Source organism: Mus musculus, chromosome 13 (genome assembly GCF_000001635.26).
Source record: "Mus musculus strain C57BL/6J chromosome 13, GRCm38.p6 C57BL/6J".
NCBI classification, from domain to species: Eukaryota; Metazoa; Chordata; class Mammalia; order Rodentia; family Muridae; genus Mus; species Mus musculus.
The window spans coordinates 59,652,222-59,675,176 of record NC_000079.6 but is presented as its reverse complement, the minus strand read 5'-3'; the positions used below and the strand labels follow the sequence as shown (position 1 = coordinate 59,675,176).

The 22,955-nt window shown below is 48.7% G+C and overlaps 1 protein-coding gene across 2 annotated transcripts in view; it reads left to right on the top strand.

Annotated features, from left to right (window-relative positions):
• Window positions 1-22,955, top strand: part of Golm1 (golgi membrane protein 1) — a 40,789-nt gene that overhangs the window by 608 nt on the left and 17,226 nt on the right. Inside the window, exons 2-4 of one of the 2 annotated variants that reach the window (NM_027307.4) lie at window positions 81-216; window positions 9,501-9,650; window positions 10,800-10,979. In NM_027307.4, the coding sequence (NP_081583.3) occupies window positions 9,522-9,650; window positions 10,800-10,979 (309 nt within the window). In that variant the 5' untranslated portion in view covers window positions 81-216; window positions 9,501-9,521. The remainder of the gene's footprint in view (window positions 1-80; window positions 217-9,500; window positions 9,651-10,799; window positions 10,980-22,955) is intronic. The other variant, NM_001035122.2, reaches the window with a different exon arrangement.

Genomic DNA, 22,955 nt, shown 5'->3' with positions numbered 1-22,955 from the left:
TTTTGACTTTCAAGACTTGAGGCTTTCTTTGTCTGGTTAGGGGGTCTCAGGGCCTTACATTTTTTTTTTCACATACCTAGGAACATTCGTTCTTCAGGAGCGGGAGTGGAGTGACGTGCACACCAGTTTGCTGAGCCGCTTAGCGCAGTGCAATGGCTGAGCGTGTATGAATGGCCATCTCTTGGGTCGCTTGGACAGTTAGTTGTATTTCCGAAGGTGAGGGCTGGAGGCCTGGGAAGCCACAAGCCTTGTCACTGGGCGTCCCAGCTATCGTTAGTCATCTTAGAGAAGCATTCAACCAAGTCCCAGCTACTGGCAAGAGTCCTTTTCCTTTGCAAAGAGAAAACCGTAGTCAGTGTGAAGACTCGTCAGGCACACGCTCCTGAAAGTGTTACTGGACAGTAAATGGAATTCTTAGGAAATGTTAAGAAAATATGTTGGGGTTTTAGGCACCAGTTCTGTCTCTTAAGGAACAATTATTACATTCTGCACATTTTTTTTGCACATTTGTACAATTTTACACATTGAAATGAATGAGTTTTGTACAATATAAAATGAAAGAAATGTTGTTTGCATGGGATCCTGGGGTGGGAGTGGGGGCAGGTGGAGGGTTGGGGTATGATACACTGTGACTTTTTTTTTTTTGGCTGTTAAACCTTGAAATCCATCTGCTTTTTAATTACTGGTGACAAGCCTAGTTACTGGTGGGGGTTGGGAAGGATTCGCATTTGTTTGCTTTCAGGGTTAGGGCACAAAGAGCAGTGAGCTCTTTGTGTTTCCCCGCCACTTCCAGCAGGGAGGGCCTGCCAGTGTCCTGTGAAAGAACCCGAAGTAGTAGAGATGGAACCTAGGAATTGGCCTCTGTGAGTCAGTTGGAGGACAGAGGGAGGGAGCTTGCAGGAAGCCTGGGCCTGCAGAGCAGCCCTGGAAGTCCTGGGATGGTGAGGGGAAGGGAGCAGGGCTTTGGTCTTTTCATGTTTGCCTCTTTCTTCCTTCCTTCCTTCCTTCCTTTCTTTCTTTCTTTCTTTCTTTCTTTCTTTCTTTCTTTCTTTCTCTTTCTTTCTTTCTTTCTTTCTTTCTTTCTTTTTCTTTAAAAAAAATTTTTTTAAAGGTTCGTTTAAGACCTGGCATGAAAAATGCCATCCCATAATTTCATTTTTAAAGCATTTCTAGGTTGGGAAAAGAAAACAATAGAGACAGGCAGAATGGTTCTAACCTGCTCTTTACTCCTGGGGCCTACGTGCGGGGGCGTTCACTCCCCTGCACTCTGAAGGAGCCAGGTGAGATGCTCTGACCTGTGAAACTGTGACCCCAGGGGAGAGGGGACAGAAGCCCCGGAGTGTCTGGCCAGCTGAACCAGTGATGCCCAGGTTCACTGCAAGACAGAAAGCCCTAGGGGAAGATGCTGGTCACGGAGGCATCACGTGTTTGCATGTCAGCATGTACATGCATAGTACGTGTATACACACACACACACACATACACACACACACACACACACACAGGCTTTAGCTTTAACCTTAGAAACTGCAAGAGGAATTGAACACTTTAAAGATCCATTGACAGTTTCACACCTCTGAACATTCTCAAGGGATCCTAGGCAGTTTTGCTTTCCAAGTTTTTGAAGTTATTGGTGGAATTACTAGGGGGAGACTGGGCTTGAAGTTTTAGGGTGTTTCCTGATCCCTTCTTGTGCTTTGTGAGGTGCTGGCCTCTGAGAGACTGGTCAGTCACAGACACAGTGGCGTAGCTGCAGTCTGCTCTTTCCATCCTTTTTTTGGTCATTCCTTTCATTCCCAAAGCCTGCGTCCCCCTCTGCGTGTTAGTACCCTCTATGCGTGTACGGGCTGGTTTTGGGTGTCAACTTGACACAGGCTGGAGTTATCACAGAGAAAGGAGCTTCAGTTGGGGAGATGCCTCCACAAGATCCAGCTGTGAGGCATTTTCTCAATTAGTGATCAAGGGGGAAAGGCCCCTTGTGGGTGGGACCATCTCTGGGCTGGTAGTCTTGGGTTCTATAAGAGAGCAGGCTGAGCAAGCCAGGAGAAGCAAGCCAGTAAGGAACATCCCTCCATGGCCTCTGCATCAGCTCCTGCTTCCTGACCTGTTTGAGTTCCAGTCCTGACTTCCTTGGTGATGAACAGCAGTATGGAAGTGTGAGACGAATAAACCCTTTCCTCCCCAACTTGCTTCTTGGTCATGATGTTTGTGCAGGAATAGAAACCCTAAGACAATTCGGATAACATGCATGGTACTTCTGAGGACTTTTTATATTAGCTGTGGTTGCTGGAGTCAGAGAAGGGAAGGATATGCCTCAGACCTTTCTCTCTCTCTTTTCTTTCTTTCTTTCTTTCTTTCTTTCTTTCTTTCTTTCTTTCTTTCTTTCTTTCTTTCTTTCTTTCTTCCTTCCTTCCTTTCTTTCTTTCTTTCTTTCTTTTTATTTTTTTTAAAGATTTATTTATTTTATGTATATGAGTACCAGAAAAGGGCATTAATTCCAGTATAGATGGTTGTGAGCCACCATGTGGTTGCTGGGAATTGAACTCAGGACCTCTGGAAGAGCAGTCAGTGCTCTTAACGGCTGCACCATCTCTCCAGCCTCCTCAGATCTTTCTCTTAATTTGGGGCGCATTTCCTGTCTGGTCTGCTTGTATCACATGTGGTTTTTGCTTAGTGCGGCTTGTGCCTTGCCCATCCTATTTTTTGTGTTGCTTGTGCAGGTTTCATGTGGGCCCTCCACAAACGTCTGGAAGGCTTGCTGTTCCTCATAAGGTTTCCTGTACATCTGTCTGTGTACTGCACTGTGAGTGGGCCAACCAGATAGTGGGACCAGTGATACTGGCCAATCTCCCACCCCCTCAGGCACACCAGTGACTTCCTGAGAGAGGCCATTCGGACTTTAGCTTCCATTTGTATTAATACTGTCCGGATTTTATGGCTTTATAATACACTTAGTGGCAAGCAAATGAAGTCTGGATGCTTCTCGTGCACTGTATGTAAATTTAACATCATGCTCATGAAGGGCCTGGCTCCCTGAGGCTGGATGACAGTGTTTTTCTTGCCTGGCTCAGCGCAGCATCTCCCATACCCTCTGGGATGCAGGTGCCCAAAAGAGACAGCTGGTCCTCTGCTTTTTTTTTTTTTTTTTTTTTTTTTTTTTTTTTACAGCTGATCACAAGGCCGGGTGGGAGCATTCTCCATTAGATCTGTTGTTAAATCCTCCCTTGAAGATGAACGTTTTCCCTGATAGTCTCCTTAGGCTTCACACTAGCTGCCTCAGACAACAGACCCCAGAGGTGCTGGTTAGTTTTGGTCAACTGGATACAAGATAGGATCATCTGGGAAGAGGGGTGCTCCATTGAGAAAACACTTTCATTTGATTGGTCTGTAGGTCTGTGGTACATTTTCTTTATTAAAGATTGATGTGGGAAGGCCCCACCCACTATGGGCGGGGCCATCCCTGGACCCTGGTGGTCCTGTGTGGTATAAGAAAGCAGGCCGAATAAGCCATGGAGAGCAAACCAGAAAGCAGCCTCTGCATCAGTTCCTGCCCTGAGTTCTCACCCTGACTTCTCTCAGTGATGGACTTAGAAGTCACATAAGTCCTTTCTTCCCCAACTTGCTTTTGGTCATGGTGTTTATTACAGCAAACCAGGACCCTAGGGTTATCCTTCCTAATCAGCTTGGAGGTTTGAATTAGAAATGGACCCTCTCGGACGGGCGTGGTGGAGCACGCCTTTAATCCCAGCACTTGGGGGGCAGAGGCAGGTGGATTTCTGAGTTCGAGGCCAGCCTGGTCTACAAAGTGAGTTCCAGGACAGCCAGGGCTATACAGAGAAACCCTGTCTCAAAAAATCAGAACAAAAATGGACCCTCTCAGTTACTGAACAGTGATGGCACAATTTCTCTGTCTCTCTGGGGTGGAGACCTTTCTCAACTACCTGGTTCTTTGGGTGGCAGTGTCTAGCAGAGGCAGCCTTGGTGTGAAGGGGACCAGCTTTTCTACCTCATGATGCACACGTAGTACGACGGCCGTAGGAAACACGGAAGCTATACGATGCTGTGGGATGCGGCTTCCAGGCTGCTGGAGTTGCAGACTTTCTCTCTTACATTGTATATGTTGTCACCATTTTGCTTTTATATTAAAAACATGTATGTAATCAAGGGAAAATGACTTAGAGAATTGGGGCGGGGGACCATACTACATCATATAACTTATCTGTGACCTTGCTTTCATGCATTTTCCATTTATAATATAGGAAAATATATTCATGCACTGGATGTTTTAAAGTTGTTGTTTTGTTTTTTGTTGTTTTGTTTTGTTTTGTTTTTTTCCAGCAAAACCAGAAACATTCTCTATTGGCTACTCTATAACTTTTCACCCTATAGTTCATACACGGATGATTTTCCCCCTAGGTTAACACTGACTTACTCTTGCTAGTAATTGGTAAACTCGACCGGATGATTCTGGTCCATGCAGTACTGGCCAGGGCTGGAGTCCCTGAGGAATTTGACTTGGGAGCCAGAGGCTTCAAGATGCCTCATTGGCTGTTACCAGTTTTTAAAATTGTTGCCTTGCTGATTTCTTGCAGGGACAGGATTTTATTACTAGTCAAATAATTGATTTGTCTGGTTTTCCTGACAGCAGCAGAACTGGGGATCTGGTGTCTCCTGTCTCCTCCTCCTGATGCTGGTATTGAGACAGCAGACAGGTTACTAGGTTACTAGGTTACTAGGTTATTCCCTACCCTCACCTCCTCACCCCCAACCCCCCCCCCCCCCCAAGTCACCTTCCTGCAGGTCCTGCAGAGACAGGGCTGCTCAGGATTCATTCTGATGAACCTATTAGCCTTGCCTACATATGTACAGAGTTTGATCAGGACAGAGACGAGCCTTAGAGTACACAGCTGCTTTAAACAGAGCCATGTCACGTTTTTCGTCTCTTCTTCAAGTAGTGAACAGAAAGCTGGCACACGCAGGACAGACAGTCGTAGCTAGGGTTGGGAGGACGATCCGTTCTGTTCAGAGGAGCTGTGGTGGTAACTCGGGAAGAAAGCCAGACGCCCACAAAAGAGCTAGGAAAATGAACCAGACCTTAATTCCCAAATGGCAGGGAAATAGAAATATCCCCCAAAGCTAAATGGGCCACTTTCTCTGGTGGCTAACCAGATTCCACGCTGATCCTGTCTAGAGGGAGCTAACAGGAACAGGTGTGGCCTCCAGCCTTCCTTAACGTCTCTGGGTTCCATGTCTGCTTGTCATGGCCAGAGTCCTGGAATCTCATATTTTGCCTTGAGTCAGAAAATTTACATTTTCAACAATTCTAATGCTGGCCCAGTGACCACACTGAAGAACGGTTAACCTGGGTGGGGAGAGATGGCTCAGTGGTTAAGAGTATTTGTTGTTTTTGCAGAGGGCCTGGGTTTGGTTCCCAGCACTGTGTGTTGGCTTACAACCACCCTTAACTCCAGTTCCAGGGGATCTGATGCCCTCTCTGACCTCTGAGGGTACCAGGCATGCACACAGGTTTTTGTTTTTGTTTTTTGTCTTTTTCTAAATAGCACAGGCTCCTTGGAGGACTCAGCAGTAGCACTTGTGGGTGTTATGAGCAGCATAGGCTCCTTGGAGGACTCAGCATTAGCACCATGGGTGTTGTGAACAGCACAGGCTCCTTGGAGGACTCAGCATTAGCACCATGGGTGTTGTGAACAGCACAGGCTCCTTGGAGGACTTAGCATTAGCACCCCGGGTGTTGTGAGCAACATAGGCTGTTTGCAGACACTAAGCCATTCATGATAGGGATTGGATTGAACTATCCCTAGAAAGGGGGATCCACCAGGGCTCCTGGCATGAAGGGATTAGTGTGTCAGTACAGGTCAGTACTGTGTTTACTAGAACTTTCTTATGGATACAGGGTGGGGGCTGTTTTGTTTTGTGAAAGAGACTCCTGGGTAGCCCAGGCTAGCCTAGAATTCCCAATCCTACCTCGTCCTGGCATGTCCCACCATGTCCAGTTGCATAATCTTTTTCTTTTTTTCTTGGCTTTTATAGAAGCTATAAACATTCAGAATTCAGGGAAGCACAGTCTTTACAGTTGGGGGACGAGGAAGTAAGTGAGAGGAAGGTAGCCTCTGTACTTCCTGGTGAGTTTATTAAGGAAGTGAACCAGACTTCGTGGACTTGACCTTAAGCCTCTGTTAGAGGAAGTTTGTGACTGCGTTTAAAGATCGTTAATGTTTAAACACCGACTCAAAGGTGTCTGATTTAAGTGTTCACTTCCGTCTTCTATCTGGAAAGCAGTTATGGAAGATAGCCATATCAGTAAAACTGTGTTTACAGGAAAGGCCAACTGTGGGCTGTGGACCGCAGTTTGCTGATCTCTGACTCAGGGGCAGCTTGAGACCGGGCACAATGTTTTTAAACTCAAAAGCAAAGCGGTGGCCTCGGTCCTCGCAGACCTGGGTGCTGTGCAGGGTTGCTTATCACAGTGGCTTTTGAACTAGCAGCTCTCCAGCCTGCTGGCTGGGTTTAGGTGGAGCCCATCCTGTGGGTAGGACAGAGGTGTGGCCTGTTTGGTAACTTTGTTCCCTAGGCTGGGTGTCTGCCATGTGATAGCACCACAGCCAAGAGCAGCTTGCAGAGGAGAGGTTTTATTTGACTTACAGGTTACAGTCAATCCCTGAAGGAGGCCAGAGCAGGAACTCAAGCAGAGACCGCATTGTATTGCGGATCGGAACACTGCTTACTGGCTTGCTTTCCATGACTTGCTCGGTTTGCTTTTTGATACAAGCCAGGACCACTTGCCTAACAGTAGTACCACCCACAGGGCTGGGCTGAGCTCCCACATCCATCGCCCCCCCCCCCAGGATGACATTATTTTATTATACACAGAATACCCTGAAGACTCTACCCCAGAATCTGTGGAAATAATAATTCAGTGAGGTTGCAAGATATAAAATCAGCTTATAAAGTACAATTAGTTGTTTTTACATAAAATAAGAATGAAATTCCAAGAAAAACTATTTAAATATACCATCTTTTATAATAGTATCAAAGTTTAAAAAAAACACTTAGGAATATACTTAAACGAGTAAATGAAAGAATAATATAATCTATAAAGCACCAGCGAATCAGTAATGGAGAAAATGTACCAGAGCCTGGCTCGGGCCAATCTGAAGGAGGCATTGCTCTTAATTGGTTCCTCTTCCCAGATGGCCAGAGCTTGTGCAAGCAGACAAAACACTGCCGGGCAAGCATGGCTATCCAGACTCTTCCTATCTGATCGCTCACATGTATTTGGCTATGTGATTAAAAATTCTGTGCAAAAGGAAAAAATATTATTTTTGAGACAGGGTTTCTCTGTGTAAACTTGAATGTCCTGGAATTTGCTCTGCTCTGTAGACCAGGCTGGCCTTGAGCTCCCAGAGTTCCACCTGCCTCTGCCTTCCAAGGACTGTGAATAAAGATGTATACCACTACCACTTGGCTTAAAAAAGGAAAAGCTTTATAAAGTGCCAATGAATTTGATAGGTCATTTACTGTCATCCCCCCCTCTTTTTCTCTATCTCTCTTTGTCTGTCTCTGTTTGTCTCTCTCTGTCTCATTATACCTGGCCAGGGGTCATACACCTTTAAGGCTACTACTTGGGAGACAAGAGGAGGCAGATCTCGCTGAGTTTGAGGCCAGCCTGGTCTACGGATCAAGTTCGAGGACAGTCTGCACTACATAGAAAGACCCTGTCAAGCAACAATAATAAACAAAACAAACAAAACCACCACAACAAAAGTTACCATGGAAGATATCTGTTTACCACCCAGTGAGCTGAGCCCCTAACCCAGGGCAGGGCCTTGGTTGTGCTAAACCCAGACTACCATTGACCTACACTCTCAGGAGCCTTTCTATTTTCTAAAACAAGGGAGAAAAAATTTCGGCATAGCATAGTGGCTACTGATGTCTGTAATCTCAGCACTGAGGAGGCTGCAGCAGGAGGATGACAGGGGATTCAAAGCCAGCTTGAGCTACAGAGTGCGACCCTATCTTTAAAAACAAGCAAAATTACCTTTTAAGCAAGTATTGGCTTTAACCAGCCGGTTATCATTTTAAAACACAGTTAGTTGGTAGCTGAAAATCCAGAGTGGTTTTTCATGGTCTTTCTGTTTTGTAGAGACTTTTTATCCAGTTGTGCAGGCTGGGACTGGAGGCTTGGGAGCTTGAGGCCAGCCTGGTCTACACAGTGGACCCATTCTCCCACTCCCACCACCAAAGTCAGAGACTTTTAACACTAATGGTTATTGCGTTTTCCTCAGGAGAGCCTGGGGCAGGGAGGTTTGCAAGGTTTAGATGGTTTAGATTTTGTCAAGTCTAAGGGTGGGGGAAGAAAAGCTGCAGCCCTCATCCATCTTGGCCACTTCTCTCCATTTCTGTCCCTCAGTCACCCAGCTATGTGGCCTTGCCAGCCCACGTTGGCTCTCCCGCACGGCTGTTTTCCTACCTGAGGTCCTTGCTCCCGTCAGCAGGCTGGTCATCCCTGGCTTTACAGTGTGCAAACCTTCCCAGGCGGTCACGCTCTGAGCCACACTGAGCAGTTCCTTTTTCTGAGGTCACACTCACAACCACGCTCTAGTGATGTCTGTCAGCTCCATTGGACTCAAAAGAGAACAGCCAGCAGGACACTGCAGTAGAGAAGACTTGGGGTTTGTCACCGACCGGTCCCTTGAAATGAGTCCCTTTCTGTCCCTGTAACCAAAGCTCTGGATGGAATTGACTTAGGAAGAGGCTCATTTTGACTCCTGGTTTCCTAGGATTTTTTTCGGGCTCTCATGGGTCCTACCCCATCTTCGCCTGACTGACATCTGCCTCCCATCCCTGTCCCTCTCTCTTGTGATGTACACGGAGCAGCTCACACTCATTTCCAGCATGGCATTCTTGCTCTGCTTCCAAAGGCTGTCCTGGGATGGCAGCTATTCTGTGAGGGCAGATGGCCAAAGCCTCCCTTTCCTAGGCCAACTTAAAGCGCTCTCTGGAAACCTTGAAAAATGTCGGAAGGTCTCACGTGATATGGAAACAAGGTTCCCTATTCCTGCTTGCAAGCATGAACAATCTCAAGTTATACTGGAGATAGGAATGCTAAGCTATGCCCACTACACAGAGAGCAAGTTGGGTTGAAGAGATATGGTTCTATGATGAGGACTCCAGTTTATTGTGTCTGGGTCCCTGTGTGGTGCCAATCTACAAACCTCACCCTGGAGTGCTGGCTCACCATTCAGGCACCTAGACCTTTGGCTTTGAGCACTGTGGTATATCCTCTTCATGAATGGTTGTGTGTGTGTGTGTGTGTGTGTGTGTGTGTGTGTGTGTGTGTGAGAGAGAGAGAGAGAGAGAGAGAGAGAGAGAGAGAGAGAGCTCACATGGTTGCCTTCCTGTGGATACTGAAGATGGATGTGGTCTGCTTCGGGGATGCTAGGCTTAGTGTGGAAACTCATGCGTTTTTTATTTGGCAGGTTCTCGGCCCTGGTTCTAAGATGATGGGATTGGGGAATGGGCGTCGCAGCATGAAGTCTCCGCCCCTTATCCTGGCTGCCCTGGTGGCCTGTGTTATTGTGCTAGGCTTCAACTACTGGATTGCTAGCTCGAGAAGCGTGGAACTCCAGGTATGTTGTGTCTTTAGAGTGTACGAACCACTGAGTGTTCAAACCAGCTGAGGCACCATGCCATGGGTCCCCTGTGTATTGTCAGCCGGTACCCTGGGTTCCAACACCGTGTGCTAGCGGTGTTTTAGCTCTCCACACCAGCCCCCTCCCCGAAGCAGGTCCCTCCCTCCAGCCCAGCACCACTTCCTCTGTGACTACTGAGTTGCGCTTTGCTTTCCATTGAGCGTTTAGGGCAGACGGGAATGTTGGCTGGCAGAGGTGAACTGGACACTGCCCATTCCTGTCTGTCAGTCCACTGGAGAAACCAAGGGCCACATGGGTGGTAATTTTAGGTTTCCCACATATTATGGCCAATCGTAAATGAGGCCATGGTTGGGTTTGTTATCACTGCTTGGTTTGGTTTGGTTTTAAAACGTCGTCCATGAAGAGGGGACCACGGTTGAGAAAATGCTTCCATAATACGGGCCTGTGGGCAAACCTGTGGGCCTTTGTTAGCGACTGATGTGAGTGAGCCTATCCCAGTGTGGGGTGCAGATATTGACAAGGCAGTTCGTGCCACCCCTGGGCAGTTGTACAGAAGGAAAGCCGGCTGAGCAAGCCAGCAGGAACAAGTCAGTAGGCAGCACTCCTCTGTGGTTTCTGCTTCAGCTCCTGTCACGAGGCTCCTGCCAGTCTGAGTTCCTGCCTTAGCTTCCCTCAAAGATGGGCTGTGACCAGGACGGTTCAGCCAAATCAACCCTTTCCTCCCCAGGTGGCTTTCGGTGGTGATGTTTATCATAGCAATGGGAGGGAACCCTATCTAAGACATGGAACGATGACAGTCTCTCATTGGTCTCCTCTGAGGCCTCCTGTTCCTTAGGTTGTGATTGTTGTCTTTGATCTGCCCAGCCTCACCCTGCAGAGAACATGTTCACCCCTCCCCTTGATGGCTAGGTCATTGGCTGCCTCTGGCAAGTGTCCACCGCAAGTACTTTAGCAAGTCCCCCTGCCCCTGTGTCCTCCGGGTAATCTTCCATCCACCACCCCTTCCCTTGTCCTGCTCTCCACTGGGCCGTAAGCTTTGGTCCCATGACGCCTTGGTTGAGGGAGCTGGCAGCGTCTCAGCTGGCGGCTTGGATCTTCATGGCTGTGGCCGTGTCTTCCTTCTAGACGCGCATTGTAGAGCTGGAAGGCCGGGTCCGCAGGGCGGCTGCAGAGAGAGGTGCTGTAGAGCTCAAGAAGAATGAGTTCCAGGGCGAGCTGCAGAAGCAGAGAGAGCAACTTGACAGGATCCAGTCTAGCCACAGCTTCCAGCTGGAGAATGTCAACAAGCTACACCAGGATGAGAAGGTAAGGCCGACCGCTTCCCCATCGCCCTCTCCCGAGTGACACCTCCTACCTCTCTGTATTCATCTGGGTGTAAGCCTTGTGTCATTGCATGGAGGTGTGAGCAGGCTACTGCGGTGGCTAGTTGTTGGTCTGCTCTCTATGGCTCAGTAGCCACCAGCCATGTGAGGCTATTGAAGGCTTGAACCGTGACTCAATTTAATTTAATTTTAACTAACTGAAATTAAGTTGTCAAATATGTTCAGTGACTGCAGAATTTACTGGTGTGAGTTGGTAGGGGAGCTATCTTGGGCTGAAGTTTTGGGAGTTGTGTTCCAGGGTCAAGCAGACCCCTGCGTAGGTCCTGGGAGCTGCTTGCTTTCCTTCCTTTCTCAGTGAGAGTCACAGGTATGGTTGAGTACCCCATCTGATATCTGATATCTGAGGTGTGCCACATTCTGAAACTTTTTAAGCACCTGACTCACGCAGGTGTGGATTTAGGGACACTTTGGATGCCGTATTTTTTGGTGAGGTATGAATGAGTCAAGTTCGTGTAAATATGCTAAAATCTGGAAAACCTTGATCCTGTAATACAAGCGGCCCTAGCGGAGTGGGTAGCGAAAGGTGAGCCCCCGAGAGTCTCCCAGCTTGCTGGTCAGCTGCTGGGTTATCAGTCCGTCTGTCAGATTCTCTGCTGTTCATGCCATGGTGGGGTCCCCTGAGAGCTCATGGGGAAACAAAGCAATACAAGCCCTGCCCCAGACTCTTTGGGAGTCAGGGCTCAAAGACTAAGTTCTAGAAGATTGGCCACACGTTCCTGTGTCCCCACATTTTGTCTAGACTCGCAAATCATACCATGGAGCCCTATCAGCTGACCCAGAGGTTGCAGTGTGAGATCAAGTGTGCGTGGCATTGCAGCTAAGGAGAGAACCGGGCTCTGTGTTCTCGGCGTTTTGCCTTTTCCTAACCAAGTAAAGTTTTCTTTGTTCATCTGTTTGTTTTTCAAGGCTGGGTTTCTCTGTGTAGCCCTAGGTGTCCTGGAACTAGCTTCGTAGATCAGGCTGCCTTCAAACTCACCACTTCTCAGCACTGAGAGAATGATTTAAAAGTAAAAGCCAGTATGGTTAAAGATTCCTTTAAATGATTTGGGGAAAAAAATGTTGAACTAAACTATTTTTTAAAGATTTTCATATTTTATTTTATGTGTTTGACTGTTTTTCCTGCATGTAAGTGCTCCAGCTATGTGCCCGGTATCCCCAGAGGCCAAAAGAGGGCACTAAATGCCCTGGAACTGGAGTTAGAGATGGTTGTGAGCTGCCAGGTCTGTATTGGAAACTGAACTCAGGTCCTCTGTAGGAGCAGCCACCCCGATCTTAATTGCCGAACCATCTTTCGAGCCCCTGAACTAAGCTATATTTATTCACACTTGCTGGAATTGGTGGAGGCCATGACAGCTTAGAGCCTTTCTGTCCACCTTGTGCCTTTCTCCCAGATTGCTGCCCTGCCCAGAATTTGAATAAGGTTGGGTCTTGGGGTCCTTAGCCCTGAAACCGGCTTGCTCAGGATTCTGTGACATGGACCAGGGCATTGAGAAGATACGAGGTACCACTTGAGAAGCTCTGGAGGACCCAGCAGTCATCTCACACGTGTGTGCTCCACCCAAATGTTATATATACATTCAGACAGGGTCTTTGTATTTCAGGACACCTGAGAATCTGTGTCCTACTGCCCCTGCTTCTCAAATGGTGGGATTACAGGTTGTTAATCTCCCTGGGCAAGAATGAGACCACTACCACAATTTTTAAGCCAAATTTGAACCAAGCTTTATTAAATACTGACCAGGGCAATGGACACCACCCAGGCTTATACCTAGGATTCCCAGGGAATGGCTGCCAGTCACATTAGTCTGGTGCTTATAAAGGCAAAACCCACAAAGCTAAGTACTTCCGGACTTCATCCAACAGGGGGTGGGAGGGGTGGGGACTGAGCATGCGTCCTGATGTACCTCCTGCCACCGCGTGATCGAGCATATCCTATGCAGTTGGACTGAGCATGCGTGATGCGAGCATATCCTATGTAGTTGGACTGAGCATGCGTCCTGATGTACCTCCTGCCCCCGCGTGATCGAGCATATCCTATGCAGTTGGAGCAGCCAACCTTGTTTACAGAAGTGAAAACACGTGGCTTGTTATGTGAACAACAGCCCCCAGCACTCCAGGAATGATCTGTCCTTGGGCAAGTGGGGCTTACTAGAGGCATTAGAGGCATTTTTGTTTTATAGATCTTTTAAAGCACAGTAATGACAACTGAAAACATAACTTTAGCAACTACAAGGTGTGCACAAAGTACCATGCCTGGCACCCAGATACTGTACAAGGGTCGTGATAATTTATAAAGCTGGGCTTGTGCCTGTTCTTTCTTAGTCTCCTGCCTTTCTCTCCTGCCTCTAAAGCGGGCGCCGTGAACTTGAATATTGTTGAACTTTCCCACATCCAAAAGCAGTCCACGTTTACATTCATGTTTCAGGTGTTGGCCTCTGTCACTCTTCTGGTGGTCAGTTTTCCTTTGAGGTCCTTGCCAAGGGCATGTCTGGTTCATTCCTTGAGACAGCCACGCCCTCCTTAAACTGAAGTTTGATCAGGCACTCCTCACTGAGGTGACCTTCCTTGTTCCCAGTTTCCCTCTGTTGACAGATGGGACAGATGGCTGATGAGCTGCTCTGCCCCGATCTCTGGGCTCTGGGAGTTTTCGGGGCTTGTGCAGTTTCCCCAAGTATGGTCTAGGTCCACGTTGTGACAGGAATTTATTACATAATGCCCACATTCAGGAAATGAAAAATAATCGGGTGTTATATGTGTTAAATTTGTTTTTTGAATCCATTGTTTCAGTTTATTTAAAAAAGAAGAAGAAGAATGGTGTATATGTAAATGTTTGCACTGACTCCCAAGGTAAACTTTGTCCTTGTAAATTATGGCTAAAGGAGCCCGGAAGATTCAGGGAGAAATCACATGCTGACCTGTTGGATTGTCAGAAACCTATTTTTCTAAGTTTTATTTTGTTCTGTTTGTATGAGCGTCTTGCCTGCACATATCTACGTGTGCCTCTTGCAAGTCTGGTGTCTATAGAGGTTAAAGAAGTTGTCAGGTCTACTGGAATTGGGGTTCAGGTGGCTGTGAGCCACCATGGACTGCTGGGAATAGAACTCTAGGTCTTGTTCGAGAGCACTGACTGCTCCTAACCTTGGGGCCTGCTCTCCAGCCCCATGAAACCCATTTTTATGAGCTGTTGTATTGGTCCCAAAGTCCCAAACATCATATCAGTTGGCCCTTAGTTCCTGTTGATATTTTGTTCTCTCCTCACTGTTCCTGTCTAAGTAGAACTATTTAGATCTTGTCTTAGTTAGGGTTTTACTGCTGTGAACAGACACCATGACCAAGGCAAGTCTTATAAAGGACAACATTTAGTAGGGGCTGGCTCACAGGTTCAGAGGTTCAGTACATTGTCATCATGGTGGGAGCATGGCAGCATCCAGGCAGGCACAGTGCAGACAGAGCTAAGAATTCTACATCTTCATCTGAAGGCTGCTAGCAGGATACTGACTTCCAAGCAGCTAGGATGAGGATCTTAAAGCCCACGCCCACAGTGCCACACCTTCTCCAACATGGCCACACCTCCAAATAGTGCCACTCCCTGGGCCAAGCATATTCAAACCATGACAGTTCCCTAAACAGTGTCAGACCATTTAGTGTCTCATGGTGCTAGCTGACACTTAAAGAGAAGCTCCAGGGCTTGGTTACGGAGTGAGCGGATGCCCATGACCCCATGTGCTAGGTAACCTCCATTCAGCTTTGAAGGAAGATGAGACTCTCTCAAATATTTGCATGATAATTTTTAGATGCAGAAGTCTTTTCCCAAATGAGATGTGGAGTTAATGCAGAAGTCTGCACACAGAACGGTATAAGGGAGTGTGAAGGGTGGGCGGGACAAATACTAGCTGGCTGATTGGGTAGTTTGTTGGGAGATGATTGTGTATATGATGGCTAGTGTCACTGTCCGCCTTGACTAATCCTTCCTCCATGGATGATCTTTCCCACATTGCCACCACTCACATACATAGGTGGCCATGTTCTGAGAGCAAATTTGGACCTTGTCCAGGCACTGACCAACCTGGGTTTCCCTGTCTTGGGAATTTGAGCCCTATCCCAGAGACTCTTTGATCTTTGAATAGTTCCGGTTGAGTCACCCTTCTCTAAAATGCTCAAGACTGGAAGCGTGTTCAGTCTTGAATGTTTAAATTACATATATCTATATTAGAATAGCCTCTCCCGGTTGAACACCCTAAACCGAAAGCCTCCAAACTCAGAGTTTATGGAAGGTGAGAGTTCCGCATTTGGCTTGAAGGCCCATGCCTGCCTATTGCCCTGGCACCTGAGGATCTCTTGAGCCCAGGAGTTTGAAGCCAGTCTTGGTAATCCCATCTTAGAACACTTCTTTAAGGTTTTAGATTATTGCTCTTTGTATTAGAGCTGCCTGGCATGTAAGTACATTCAGGTGAAAAAGACTTCAGCTGGAGCTAGGGATGTCTCAGTAGCAGAGCAACTGCTGAGTCTGCTGGGTCCCAGGCTCAGTGACAAGTCTTCAGAAAGTAAATCCCACAGTACGCTTTTGTTGCATAAGAATCATTCATTTTGAAGAACCCATATTAAAAGAACCGTATGCTGCTTGTGTAATATCACAGCATTCTTGTGTTAATTTGTTTTCTCAGTTACCCACAGAGGGCCTCCATTCCCCACAGAGGGCCTCCACTCCCCACAGAGGGCCTCCATTCCTCACAGAGGGCCTCCATTCCTCACAGAGGGCCTCTATTCCCCACAGAGGGTCTCCATTCCCCACAGAGGGCCTCCATTCCCCACAGAGAGCCTCCATTCCCCACAGAGGGCCTCCATTCCTCACAGAGGAACTCCATTCCCCACAGAGGGTCTCCATTCCCCACAGAGGGTCTCCATTCCCCACAGAGGGCCTCCATTCCCCACAGAGGGCCTCCATTCCCCACAGAGGACCTCCATTCTTCACAGAGGGCCTCCATTCCCCACAGAGGGTCTCCATTCCTCACAGAGGGCCTCCATTCCTCACAGAGGGCCTCCATTCCTCACAGAGGACCTCCATTCCTCACAGACGGCCTCCACTCCCCACAGAGGGTCTCCATTCCCCACAGAGGGTCTCCATTCCCCACAGAGTGCCTCCATTCCCCACAGAGGGCGGCCATTCCCCACAGAGGGCGGCCATTCCCCAGAGTGAGTCACCATCTTGGTCCATTTAAACCTTTCAAGCTGACTGGGTATAAATGTTTCAAGCAGTGTCTATGTGGTCCAGATTTTTCAGTGCATCTACAGTTTCATGTCATTGTAAAATACGGAATTTTCCAAAGGCTCTCTTTTATTCTCAAACATCAAACTCTGTTGTCTCAGCCTTCACGAGGACACACCTCATCAACAAACACAGTGATTTTCATTCACCCTCCACGTCTCAGGCCCAGGCTCCAGTCCAGGCTCCAGCCTGTGTGGTGGCCACCCACTCAGGGGACTATTCTGCATCTAATTCAGGTGAATGGACACAGGCACACACACCCTGGTTTCGGTCCCTACATCTCAGGTTACTTGGAAGTGGTGGTTAGATCCCCGTAGAACATGCTTTGTGGAAGTGGCTTGTTTTTCCTATACCCGTGTGGCCTGGAGTTCCCAAAGGCTTTGCTGGCAGTCATCTGAGGACTCCGCCATGTGTCTATTAACCGCACTTGTCACCTGAGAGCTCACTTGGCTGCGACAGCAGAACTTCTTCATCTTTCCCACACACCTGCCTGACTTCCTTTCACTGGCCAGGTGCCAAGAGGAAGACTTTAGGCCCATGTCTGCTAGGTCCGCCGTAACAAATGACCACAGTGTAAACAGCTTAAACCCGGAGAGTTCACCCTTTCCCATCTCACCAGGCCAGCGGCTCTCATTCGTTAGTGGAATTTTGTTTTTCTTAAAAAATGTATTTATGTGTATGTGTGTATGTGTCTCTGTGAGTATAGTGCGCACGTGTGTGCAGAGCAGATGCCACAAGAGTGCTTGTGGAGACCTCCTCTGTTGCTGTCCTCTGCTTATACCTTAGAGGCAGGGTCTCTCCTATCCTGGACCTGTGATTTGTCAGTTAGACTGAAGATCAATCAGCTGCCGCAGTCCTCCTGTCTGCCACGTGGCTGTGGCTGTTGCTGCAGTCCTCCTGTCTGTCATGTGGCTGTTGGGACCTGAGCTTGCACAGCAAGTCCTCTCCACTGCTACCCATCTCTCCAGCCTCATGGTTTGGAGGTAGTCTGACCTGAAACTTACTATGTGGCCCAGGTTGGTCCTAAACTCACAGCAATCCTCCTTCCTCAGAATCCCAAATACGAAGATTAGCGGCAAAAGCCATTATTCCCAACTCCTTATTTTCCTTTAACAGGTGCATATATGGGTACATATAAAACAAATTTGTCTTTATTTGGTTTTATTCATTAATTTACTTATCTTTAGACTTGGGATGTGGTCCTCCAGTCAGCCTCTGGAGTGTTAGAATTGTAGGTGTGAGCCTGTACGCTGCTTAAAACACATTTCTAAAGGTTTGAAACTTGGGGGTTTTAATTATTGACAGAATCCCATAAATATTCACTTGTGTGGCTCTGCATTATCTCCTAAGGTTGGAGTTCATTCTGTTATGTTTCTGTCAGAAGGCTGATTTGAGGTCTGGAGATGTCCTGCGGGTCCTGGGTCGGGGCAGGGTATTTACTGTTTGGCCCACCTAGAGGAAGAGGTGGGGAGATCCTTGGCTACTCAGTAGCACTGTTGGGACAAATGCAGAGCTTCCTGCCCATGTTTGCTTGCCAAACCTTAGTCAGAAATAGCTTCCGTCAATGTCTGTGGCATCCTCTGCTTGGCTGGTTCCTGGCAGCTGTGTGTCTGCCTTGACTTTTATACTTTTTGTGTGAGTTAATTTGCCTTGCGGGACACAAAGAAAATCCTTAGAGTGCATTTCCTTTGTGATGGAAATAAAGTTCCCGGGTCAGAAAGGACTGAACGGAAGATGTGAGGGGGATGGAGAAGAAGCTACAGAGGCCTGTTCCTTGCTTTGTGTGCAAGAGGAGCTCCCAGATGAACAGCTGCCTGCTGGTGGAGCCTGGGTTTGATTCCAGCCATGCAAATTCAGGAGCAGTGGATAGGTGGAAGGAAGGACGGGGCCTCTGGCTGGGTGATCCTCACTTACCCTAGGGTGCACTGAGGTGCTGTCAGCTTCCTGGTTTCTCCCCGAGTGACTATTCCTGGGGTGACTGAAAGCTTGTCTACTTGCCCCAGATAGGGAACCAGCAAGAAACCCAAACAGATACCCCCCAAGTCCACCGTGGTGAACCAGTGAGTTTTATTGGGGTTGCTTAAAGGAACAGGAAGTGATCCAGACAGATTTGCTTCTGTGGGGGGAAACCACTAACCCACGTGGTTAGTGCATCTTACTCGGAATGACTGTGGACCGTGGAATTGAGCCTCCCAGACGTGGTATGCAAGAAGGAAGGCTGCAGAGTGTGGAGAGGGAGCTCAGGGTTCTACGTCCAGATCAGCAGGCAGCAGGAAATGAACTGTGAGCTTCAGAGACCTCAGAGCCCACACTCTAGGGACACGCTTCCTTCAGCAAGGCCACACCTCCTAACAGTGCCACTCCCAATGGCCAAGCATTCACACACACACACACACACACACACACACACACACACACCAGTCTATGGGGGCCGTACCTATCTAAAGGAGTGCAGGGTCCCACGTGACATGCTCAAAGTTCCCTTTACACTTTCTAACCTAATACCATAAAGTAAGCGTGGAGGGAAAGCACCCCAGCAACCCTCTTCTTGATGCTATTTTCCCTTTGGTTTTGGCACGTTGGTGTCTACAGTTACTTGGGGTTTAGAACCCATGGTGGATCCATTGCCTTCCTCAGGCTGTGGCAGAGGTGACAAAGTGCTTATCTGGCTCACGGTTAAAGGCCAGTCCATCATGGCGGCTGTCACGTGGCCAGGCCTTGATGTTTCAGTTTACCCCATGGAGATGCTTCCTCCTAGACGTGCGTGCCCAGAGGTTTGTCTCTTAGGTGATTTCAGATCCTCTGCACTCGACAGGTAGGGTTAGCCGTCACAAGTGGGATCATTAGGAGTGATGGTCATGGCCCTGGTAACTTGCCATGAAACTCTGACCTCCAGGCAGGGCGTGACCACTGCCATCTTGAAACCCACACCTGCTTAACATTGAACTGACCCCTCCCATTGACTTATAGACAGCCGCAAAGGCTCCTTGGCTGCTCACAGGCAGCTCACGAGGCAGGCACTGAATGCACGAGGGCCACTCACGGCTGTGTGAGTGGTTAGTTAACAGCTAACTGTGGCGGGTGGGGAGCCTCTTCTGTAGTGGTGTACCTGCCTTAAGTTGTCCGTGCCCTTGCACGTAGCCCTTATCCCTGATTCCTAAGTAACTCAGTTAAGCTCACTGGTTTACTACTCTAGACTTGGAATAAGTTAGTCTGCCACTGGTATTCTATCTGGGATGGACAGTTTTGGGCAAATGTCCTTGGGGACGTTCACCAGCTTGTCTAACTAGCTCAGGAGCAGATCACTTGGGTGCAAGTGTCACCTCCTGAACAGGAGACAAGATATATGGACAAGATTCCCATTTGGGTACAATACAATGTGGCCACGCCAGGGGCTCTGTGCAGGGATTCTTTAATCATCTGTGTCCTAGTCGTGAAGTCCCTTGAGGCTGAAAACCTATGGCCACAGGCCTCCAGCCCACAGATGGCTTGTCTCCTGGATGGCCAAAGCTAGCCAGAAAGAGTTCAGAATTGTTGGTGCCAGCATGCTCTCTTTCAGAGACAGAGCTGAGATTCCCTGTCTTAGCGGCTTCCTTGCTGTGGTGGTAGATGGAGCTGTGGTGCTAGAACTGACCCTCGGCCTCTACCCTCAGCACCAGAGCTATGGTCTTGAACAGTGTCTAGCAAGGGGATGTGGAGAGGAGCCAAGGAGGTGCTGGGTGTGCCACAGGAGTGTGCATTGCGTCAAGGGCGAGGACAGAGGAGGCTGTGGTTTGATTTCAGTTCACTTACAAGTGAGGCATCAGTGAGTGTTCTGGGGTCCTCCATGCCTGGCTTGCTTGGGGCCCCCTGGGAATTCTCTTTAACCCAAGTTACCTGTAGAGGCATGCAGTGGGCCAAGAGCCTGGGAGACATTTGTGATCCCCTGTTCTCTTTCTTTTGACAGGGCCTTAGAGGTCCACAGGTGGACCAGGAAAGCCCAGGCAGGTTCCCCGAGATGGTAGCTTCTTGTTTGCAGAGGACATTGCAAGGAGAAACATCAGGAGGGCTCCAGGGCAGGTACATAAACAGGACCAGTAAGGGAAAGGGGCGGCCCCTTATGAAACACCAAGTGTATGGACTATTACTTTCTCTTTCTCCGAGGCCTAGTCTCTTTCGGAGTCATTCAACTCTTCTCCCAGGAAATGGACTTTGCAACCCCCAGAAAACTGCCATCATCACATTGCCTGCCCTCCCTCTGTCCCTCCCTCCGTCCCTCCCTCCTATCACCAGCACCTGCACAGTCCCTTTTCTGGAGATTCTTAGTTTCCCAGCAGCCAGTTTGGCTTATGGCTCACTTTCCACAGGGTTCTCCCTTACCTTGGGGATGGGGACTCCTTGCAGCCCTTAGTCTGCAAAAAAGATCCTAGGGTGCATGAAGAGTGCCCTGGCCTTCCGCTGAGCTGGGCCTTCCTGCTCAGCCTAGCTGTGAAGGTGGAAGGGTATTGCTCTCCTCCATCAAAGGTTCAGGGTGCTCTGGCCGGAGCTGCTTTGGTTGGGTGGCCAGCCCGTATGCATCAGGCATTTCCTCCACAGATGGCGTCGAGCTTCAGCCATTTCCTCTGCCCTTGACTTGTTGGAGGCAGTACTCAGCCACCGAACCACAGCTCAAATGCCGAGTGCCTTTATTTGCTGCCTGAAGCTGGAGTGTAGATAGATTGTTGCCGCGCCCCTCAGTGCTTGTTCACTTGGACATCTCATGCACACCTGTGCAGGGCCACCTGTCAGAGGATCACCGTGCTTTTCCAGTTGTCTGTCTCCCCACCTCTCAGCAGAGCCAGAGTTCAGCACCTTGGTGTTTAGAACAGTAGCTGGATAGAGGTAAAGGGGTGGTGTGGTCATGAAGGCCAGAGGTTTTCAGTTTAAGGAGCATGTGGGGAGGGTGGGTTTGTAGGCAGAGCTGGTTTAGGCCAACATTCCCCGTGAGGAACCTCTTTGGCTACAGCTATGGAGGAGAGGCAGGCCTTCCCTGCTCGTGGCATGGTTTGACTGTGGCCTGTCTCCACAGGCTCCTGCCCTGTGGGATTGGCCCCAGCTGGCATGCTGTTTTGGTTGTAGAGACAGGTCACTGGGGGCATCTGTAACGCCGTTTCCAACGGAACCACTCCCTCCTAGAGGGGAAAGGAATACTCAACCCTGAGGACTAAGCAAGGACGCTCAGAACTTAGGCTTCCAAGGCTCCACCACAAGAAGGAATTGTGACGGGGTCTTTAATGGAGCTGCCTGCAAGGTGAGCAGGGAGCTCCGGGGATGCTGCTTTCCTGATGCTGAGGTGGCTTCTACTGACACAAGGGTCTCTGTTAGCCATGCTCCTGTAGTAGTCCCTCACCCATGTCGCTATCACCCCCCAGTAAAAGTGAGTAGGTTGCCAAACTAGGCTTGTGTTGTTGTTGGAGGTGAACAGCTTGTTCTTGTCTTCCCAAGAGAAGTCATGTGACAAGGCAGGTCCTCAGGACCACCTAGTCCCTGCCTCCTCCTTGTGTCTGTTCTGGTCACCATGCGTGAACTGCTCCTCCATGCTCCTTACCATAATTAACTGGCAGCAACTTCTGAAACCTGATCCAGGGTCACAGTGACAGAAAGCACTACACAATTCATCATGAAAGATGACTCTCCTCTCAGGAGAGACAGGCTGATGAGACAGAAGCACACTGAGGACATTGGAAGCAAAGCCGGGGAGCCCAGGTGAACTGCGGAGGCTTGATTCCAGGTTTCCTGGGAAACCTTATGTGTTGTGACTCTCGATTGTAGCAGGAGGTTACATCAAGCATTGACCTGTTTACGGTCTACTTTGTTAAATAACTGCTAGGATGTTGGCTCCCTGTGAAATCACTAGAGGCTTCTAGAGGCTTCAGACAGCATTCCTTCCTTAAGTGACAGGCAGCAACAATGTTGCTTTCATCGCTAGAGGCTGCTCAGACAGCATCTGTTCCTTCAGTGACAGGTGGCAACAATGTTGCTTTATAGGCACAGCCGCCACTGTCACACTGAAAAAACCCAGCAACCTCTTTGTGGAAACAGTTCAGCATTGCTCGCCTTTCTGCCAGTTTGCTTAATCACAGAGTTTTGTCAGCACTGACCAGCTATCCCACGACAGCATTCTTGTTTCTATGGGAACATGCTTTCAGTGACTGACCCTCTTTGGTTTTGAGGGGCTGTGGAGGTGAAGTGTTTGGGGGTGAGTGTGAATCCAGCGGGATGTGGTCCCTGGGAGTCAGGTCTACTCTTTGCGGTTCAGCTTCCTGCTCTCCCTCCCTCAGGCTCTGCTGTCCCGGGCCACGAGCATCTGTTAAGGTCTTAAACTGTCAGTATCTGGGCTAGGTGATCCCTACCCACGGCTGACCTCTGTGCACATGGTACACATTCATATGTGTAGGCAAACCACCTATAAAACATAGATACGTTTTAATATATCAGACAATGCTGTTGTCATGATTTTTATAATACTGTGCAGCTGTCACACTCTGGGGAAGCACTCACTCCCATCCCTCCCGCCAGCCCCAGGAGTTACTGGTGGACTTGTGTGTCTCTGATCTGTTCCTGGTGGATCTGTGCAATGTCCTTTAGTATCTGCCTCTCTTCTGAGCCTCGAGC